The sequence below is a fragment of the Populus nigra genome, chromosome 2 (genome assembly GCF_951802175.1).
Source record: "Populus nigra chromosome 2, ddPopNigr1.1, whole genome shotgun sequence".
In the NCBI taxonomy this organism is placed as follows: domain Eukaryota; kingdom Viridiplantae; phylum Streptophyta; class Magnoliopsida; order Malpighiales; family Salicaceae; genus Populus; species Populus nigra.
The window spans coordinates 47503289-47511519 of NC_084853.1; the positions used below are offsets into that span (position 1 = coordinate 47503289).

General features: G+C 33.2%; 1 protein-coding gene across 1 annotated transcript; it reads right to left on the minus strand.

Moving 5' to 3' along the window:
* Positions 1 to 1035: 1035 nt before the first annotated feature.
* Positions 1036 to 2750, minus strand: LOC133681636 (ethylene-responsive transcription factor RAP2-1-like). The gene is made up of 2 exons (XM_062104730.1): positions 2593 to 2750; positions 1036 to 2443 (listed from the first exon to the last, which is right to left on the minus strand). The coding sequence occupies exon 2, from the start codon at positions 2392 to 2394 to the stop codon at positions 1927 to 1929; it is 468 nt and encodes a 155-aa protein (XP_061960714.1). The 5' UTR covers positions 2395 to 2443; positions 2593 to 2750; the 3' UTR covers positions 1036 to 1926.
* Positions 2751 to 8231: the final 5481 nt, after the last annotated feature.

Here is an 8231-nt window from a genome sequence, read left to right on the forward strand (position 1 = left end):
TTTGAAAAAAAAATTGTAAAGAAAAAACTATGATTAAAATTGATAAAAACACTCCTTTAAAATAATAAAAGATAAAAAAACACATATATTAGTATGAAAAACCGAACTTGAGCAAGCTCTATAACATATTAAAACTATTATTTATAACGCATAAATATATATGAGCGTTAACTCTTTTATTTAAAGAGATATTTTTTCTATTGATTTAAAGGAATACTTTTGCAAATTAAATCATATTTGAAACTATCACGTGATGTGCACATAAATGATAATTATTTTCACAAGAATATTATATAGTTAGCAGTCGGTATATTAAATGATAGAAATAAACTATGTTTTATTTACAATTAACTAATTTATTTTATTAAAAATGTGATTAATAAATCATGTAATATATAAAAGGATATTGTTTTGTGTCTAGATTCTGTCATTTATTAATTAGCTAAAATGCTAAACTTAAGAGAAAAAAGCTTGTTTAATTAAATAGGATATCAATTAATTGTACATGTCTCATCTTCTCTTAACAGGTTTCATGTTAATTAAATAGGATATCAATTAATTGTAGTACATGTCTCATCTTCTCCTTACTTTGTTTCTATATATATAGATTAATTGTTTTTACATTTACCTTTCTTGTTTTAAAAAACTATAATTTATATCTTTAATGAATGTAAATTAAACTATAAGATCGATGATATGATTTAAGATGTAAAATGTTATACACACCGTAAAGTTTAGAATATAAACTATGATTTTAAAAAATACAGAGATTAAATATAAGAATAAATAATCCATGGGATAATGAAAGCAATTTTTCGTTTTATAAAAGATGGAGAGGTAGGTTTTTTCTTTTCGTCGAAGCAAACATGATTACATTAATATTTTATTAGCACACAATTGATGTAGCAACCGACCAATGAAAATAAATAAAAACAATTAATGTAATGCAAAACAGTATTAGCATTAAGCAACTCTCTGTAGCCCTAACTATATATCTCCGTGAAAATCAATATTGTATTGAAGGACAGACGAGGCTTGAGGGAAACCCTATCATATATTATATATAAATGGTCCTCGCACACTTCACAGGCAAGGCCTCCACATGCACCAGCATTTGACAGCAGCTAGAGCTAAATGCATGTATAGCCAAAGCAAACAACAAATTAAAAAACATATACTAGAAAAGAAGGAAACTAAGAACCCACTCACCGCCCACCTTTGGCTTTCATCACCCCCATCAACTTCCAGCAAACAACCTTTCGTAAGCTTTCCACCATCCCATGAAGGCGACCACCTTCTGATTAAGGACCACTTGCTCTCATACAGCAGTGTGTATGTCATTGTGCTTTGTGGTGTCCACAGGCACGTCACAAGTGCCACAGCTTGGTGCCCAAGCTCTTGCCTTATCTCCTTATCTACTTGATTTCTTTTGCTTGGAAACTTCAAATTACGCTAGCTTCATCGCTGTTAAGAGAGGGAAAGGTAGGCCATGGCTGTTTCTTTATATCCCCACCTTCCATGGCCATTCTTCTTCCTCCCCTCATCATCACAGCTCTTAATTTGGAATTATTACAACGGTACAAACATATCACACAACACTGCTAAAGGACAAGACAAACACAGAATTAAAACTTGCTGACTAACTAACTAAACTAAAATAACTATTCACTAAACAGTTTAGCTCACTTCAATTTAATTTGTTACAGCTTACCAGTTACCAGTGATCGATCATCATCACTAGAACTCATTTTTGACAGTATCTATTACTGATACGTACTGATTCAACTACGACTTAATTTCTTTTCTGCCAGAAATTTTTCTCCGGCTACATATGCGCCTTGGCTAACCAAAAAGATCTTGATAGACTTATTAAAAAAAAAGATACAGACAGTTAATTATAACTGCTAATCAACGATCTTGTTTTGATCACTCTTCATCAGAATTTTCTGGGAACTTGTTCAAATCAGGTTTCTCTGAAAGCAACACCCGTGAGTTATCTTCTGGTGATGCATGGACAGCGGTTTGTAAGGCATCCACTTTAGCCCCAACTTCAGTGGCTTTCTTGCGTATAGAAGCAGCAGACACATCTCGCAGCTCATCTTCTTGGTATATCAAATCAGGGAAATTAAGCCTAGCAGAAGGGCCTCGCAGATAGAAAACAGCCGTGTCGTAAGCACGAGCTGCAGCTATTGGTGTTGAGTAGGACCCAAGCCAAATCCTAGACCTCTTGTTTGGTTCTCTAATTTCTGCTACCCACTTACCCCACTTCCTCATCCTTATCCCTCTGTATGGCTTCTCTTGGTTTTGTTGCCTGCTATGCTTCCGTTTCTCTGTGGTTGCTGTTGAAGTTGAACTTGGAGTACTTGTTGACGATGTACAGCACCCTCCTTCCATGGTTAATTTTAACAACTAAAAGTACCAAGTTAAAGATTTGGTTTGGTGTCTTGCAAAAAAGAAAAACAAGAACCCAGAAAGATTCTGTTGTCAATACTAAAAATACTAAAACGGTTGCTTCTCGAGCTATGGTTTTACTTATATAATATTTAGTGCAGCTAGCGTAATATGTAAAGAGATATGAAGAGGTTTGGCTACCTTTGTTTCCTACTTGGCTGCTATTCTGTCGTCTGGGCACGGCCGCCACGTTAATCTGCCTTTAAGATAAATCCAAATTTGGCCGACATAATCCATCACCTCCATCTCTCTCCGTCTTTCTTAATTTCTACATATCATAATATTACATTACATTTTATTGCGTGTACAATAGATATATAAACGATCAATATATTTTATATGTATAGTCCTCCTTCATGTATGTTAATTCATGTTGCTTATAAACTAAATTATTAAACATAGTACAGATCATGATTAAATCTAAGATTCAGATTACGGGTTAGCATACCGACTCAAATTAGTATATGTTTAAAAGTATGATAACTTTTAATTTCAGGTGTTTTTTTAAAATATATTTGCTTTAAAAAATATTAAATTAATTTTTATTTTTAATGTTTTTCAAGATTTTAATATATTGATATAAAAAATAAAAAAAATTATTTTGATATATTTTCATATGAAAAAAGACTTTTTAAAAAATATCATACAACATAATACCAAACACGCATTAACAATGTTGTTTCTATTTATTTTTTTTTTAAAAATTAAATTAAATTATGACAGGGTTGACTGCTTTATACGTCAATTTATTGCGTTGATGGACTAGAGATGTTTGGTAGCGTATTAGCTATTGTTGTTCAAAGTGTTTTTCGGTTGGAAATGCATCAAAATAATATTTTTTATTTTTTTAAAATTATTTTTAACATCAATACATCAAAATAATCTGAAAATACTAAAAAATTTATTAATTTTAAAAAAATTAATTTTTAAAAAAAACACTTTTAAAATATAAAAATAAACATGTTTTAATTGTTGTAAATTTAACCGATGAGTGGTTCTGAACTGGGGAGTTTAGATGGATGTGGATCCTTATCTAAAATTTTGATCCTCGAAAGATCTAATTAGTTAGTCTATGTTGTGATAACTCGGGGATCAGTGTAAAAGGGCATTAATGAATTTATAAAATGAGAAAACTCTAAGAGAGGTGGGGCTCGTGGGCAAGGGAGTGCCGACGTGTGTAGCCATGCTGCTAGCACGCAAACACTTCAATAATCTCCACCGAGGTCTTTAGGTCGTCAAGCCGGAAACGTGATCTCTTGGTTGGATAACAACGATAAGTTTGCAAGGTGGACATGCGCGCGGTCCTAGGGGATCTTGCATCTTGTTCGCCGTTTCACAAATAAAATCTTATAGCATATAGTGAGATAAAAAAAAAAGAAGAGGATTTTTAAGTTCTTAAAAATTAGAAAACTCTGAATTAAAAATTTATTAGTACATTTTTAAATAATTAATTTTAACTGTTTTGAAAAACAAGCTATAAAATTACTCATAATAGTAGCTAAAATCATCTATCTAATTAAAACCAAATCAAATTAAAACTCTAAAACCTACATGAAAAAGAAATATTCAAGGTGTCAAAAATCAATTCAATCTAAAAACTTAAATGGTTAAGCGAGGTTTTAAGATATAATTTATATTTTTTTAATACATCTTCTCAAATAAAAGTTATTTGAACTTGAAATTAACTTGTACAGATCCATACTATCTCGTGTTTAATTTTTTATTATATAAATAGAAATTATGAAATTCAAACTCGTGACTGTTTTGTCATCAAAAATCTAATACCATGTTAAAAAACCATTTCAATCTAATAGCTTAAATTATCAAGTAAAAAAAAATTCTATGTCTAATTTAAACATGTTTCTAATCTTCAACAAGCTGTCCCTTGTAAGATTGTGTTTATAAAATGTTCTGGCAGAATTTTAATCTAATCTAATATTTAAATAAAAAAATATTTATTTTCTTAAAAAAAATCATTTCACGCGTTCATATTTATTTGAACTTGTAGCTAGTTACGTATTGACAATGGCTACAGTCGTCGGTCTTACATGGAAAAATTAATGTATACATAGCTCATCAAGATTTAAAATTCAGAAAGTCAAAAAAATAAAAATCAGAAAGTCATGAATGCCAAATATTCTCTTCTATTTATTTCTTTTTCTCTCGCTGTCACTATGAGTTTCTATAAAATTGCTTGCACTGCACCTCATTGTTCCCCCGGGTCTTTGCAAAGGGGAAAGATTAAGAGAGCACGTGGCGTAAGAATGCTCGCAGGTCTAATATCTATGAATATTGCGGTTTTTAACATTTATTTTATTTTATTTTATTTTAATTTTGTCCCCAACAAACTGCTAATTCTACAATGCTTCCACTTAAAATCACAGGAATTATTAACTCTTAAAAAAAATACAGAAATTAGAATTTTAAAAATCTCATTAAGGCAGTAATAATAAATTAATAATAATAATAAAAAGAAGTCGGTGGGCAGTGGATGGACGGATCATGGGAGTGCCTTCCCACCTACGCAACAACTAAGCCGTACTACTGGAAATAGCAGCGAATGGAGAATTAAGAGCCGGTCTTGGTCTAAAGTTAACTTTTTAAATCAACTCCGGTTCAAAATTGTTTTTTATTTAAAAATATATTTAAATTATTTTTTGTTTTTAATATTAGTGTATTAAAATCATGAAAATATTAAAAAATTAATTTAATGTTCCTTAAACCAAATATATTTACAAAAAGAAAAGAAAAGAAGCGGTGGTTAACCATCTAATAAAGGTTGCTGGACTTCTATTATTTCAGTGCAAAAGCAAGGATGTTGGTGAGTCGTCAGATGCGTGATGGTTTGGGGATAACTATCACGGGCTTGTGTACAACTTCAAAGCATTAATAAGGCATTAATAAGGAGTATTAAAGACAAAATTAAGCACTTGAGGGCCTAGCCGCTGTGGTCAATCGTGTGACTTGTTCCGTCCCCGTCCCGGGTTCGACCCTCTATGTGCACGCCTGTCACCCCCGCGGTGCCTTACCTGCTCCTGGGCTTGCAGGATGTCCAGCGGGCCGTGGGGAATAGTCGTGGTGCGCGTAAGCTGGCCCGGACACCCCACGTAAATCAAAAAAAAAAAAAAAAAAAAAAGACAAAATTAATGTTGAAATAAATAAAAATCACCGTCTCCGTTGACAACGAAACGTAAAAATGTAGAAGAGTAAACCAGCTACTGCTCTAGGCCTCATCAGACTAGTGTGCACAGTGCTACAGTATTGCATCTGTCTTCTTTTTTGCCACCAAGATCTTCATCTTGCACCATTGAAGACCACGTAGATGTGATGTGATTTGTTGTCAAGTAGAATACAAGCATTTGATAAAAAGCATTAATTAAAAAATATATGGTTAATGGAATGTTTAGGTCAAATTACACGCCCGATTCATTTTTTTAGGTTAAAATCTTGTTGAAAGTAATTCTTCAACGATTCATATTAACTTAATTAAAAAAAAATTAACTTTAAAAATTCTTTGTTTACATGGTCTTACAAACTTAAAACCTTCAATCATGCATTGCAAGATTTTCTAGGTGATGGGATAGTCAAAAGGTTAAAATCAAGTTCACGCATGAAACTTTTAGAAAGAACAAGTCTCGAGATAAATGGGTTTTCAGCTTTAGCCGCACACTCACGCTAGGCTAATCCATCTGGAGATAAAATAAACATTATCCTTTGCAATTTGACTAACGAGTAAATAAAAGCTGATAAGGATAAAATCATGTCGTGCCCTAGTTCTCTATTACAACACATTACAAAGACTTTTATTTATAAAGAAACCTGTAACATCCAGGAGGCATATCTCTGGTATGATTTGCTGAGTCTTGTAAGAAAACTACTTCAATTTGATGATGGTGTTCCAATACGAGCACCCAAAATAAAATAAATCAAATCAAAGCGAAGGCACTGAATAGGGGCGGACAGATGGTTTGAGAGCAATCAAAAATAAAAAAGAAATGGAGCAAATTCTGGGATTAATTCAATGAATATAAGAGGCCAGATTGTCATGTTATTCTTTCCTTCTTTTCCTTGCCTTTTCTGGTTCTCCTTTCATTTTTCTTTTCCAACGTGCTTAATCCGGTCTGCCACAGCGTGGCAAACAAGTATGCCTTGTTGTTTACCTAACCTTGGATTTCCGAATAGAAAAATATTTATTTGCAGGACAGCAAAGTGGGGGGGAAAAAAGGCAACAATTGGCCAAACTTGGAGATTCAGTCGGCAGCAGATAGCAGTATATCTGCGGAGTTGACTCCTACGTGGAAATCCTATGATCAAAACCTACACCGTGACGGATTTTAACCTTCAATTGTAGAGGAAATGCTATAATATGAACAATACTTAATTCATGCTACTACCCCTTGCTGATGCTCAACATGAAAAACTTGGTCTTGGTCGTGGTGTAACTCCTAGAATTCTGTTCAGGATGCTTGTATATCCTGAACTGATATGGAACTCCTGGAAAGAACATCATGTTTTTTACACAAAAGGCTCGTGTTAGTTTGTCTGCTATATACAACATCAGTGTGCAGATGATTATGTTAAACCTAAAACCTTTCCGTTCAGATGTTCCTCACGACTACTCATCGATCACTACTACAGCATTTAGGCAGACACTAAAGCATTTAGAAGAGACATTCGCTATATGGTTGTTACGCATGACTAATCCAGCCAGAGCAATTCAATGAGCCACTGAACCTGATCTGCAATCAAAAGCTTGAGCTTCAAAATTCACAGGTATCATACAGGCATAAGATTGATGCTAGCATCTTCGGTAACTATATCCTATATGTAAATATTGTCACCTCCTTTTCTAATCCATTCACCAAAGGAAAGTAGTCCGAAGCTCCCTTGGATGATCGTGCCTTGCCACTCGTTGTCCATATTAAAGTGACTTGTACTGGACTATTGAATGGACAAGACAAACATCAAAAAAATATATGTTTCCATGATATGCGTGTCATGTGGCTCGATATAACAGAAGCACTGTGGCAAAATCTGTCATGCCCCATCTCCTCCATGGTTGTGTGTGGGTTTTTTTTTATCTGGCGGTGATCAATGACCTCATTCATAACATCCTAAAAGCTTTCTTCGTTTTTTTTTATCAATTTCAACCACTGCATCAAAAGTCCTGGCATAAGATCGATGGAGCTTTACTGATACTGAGCAAGAAAGGTTTCATGCTTCAGAAAATATCAGTCCTTAGTCAATTGATGATAACAGTGCTCAGATAATTGGGTTAGCACACATGCTGCAGTCCACCCAAACTTATTGGATAACCACTTTCTTTTCCAACATTTCAACTTTCAATGGACATTATTTAAATTAACGTGATAAAGGATGCAACCTAGGATTATTATGTTAAGGGACAGCATAGCCTATGACTGGAAACTGAGACTGTACTAAGCCATGTAATATAGAATGTTCAAATGATATTTTACATCTGCTAAAACATAAGCAAAATTTCAAATCTAGTATACGATACAAGACAGATTTCATTGCTACTCGCATCAAACTTTTGTGGTTGATCAGGAAGCATGTGAATTTTTATAACTAAGCTCCTACATCATCTCAATAGGTTGAGATTCACTTTTCCAAGCTCAAGTCATCATTGAAATTATGTATATAAATTCATTTTTATATAAACTTGATTGTATATAAATTCATCTGAATAGCCCAAGTCATATTAAGATCGACACCTACATACTAAAAATAGAGAAACTAAAAGACAATGCTTCATAAGC

Bases quoted from the DNA above. Each gene is read 5' to 3' on its own strand.
- LOC133681636 (XM_062104730.1), bottom strand. From the start codon at position 2,394: ATGGAAGGAGGGTGCTGTACATCGTCAACAAGTACTCCAAGTTCAACT.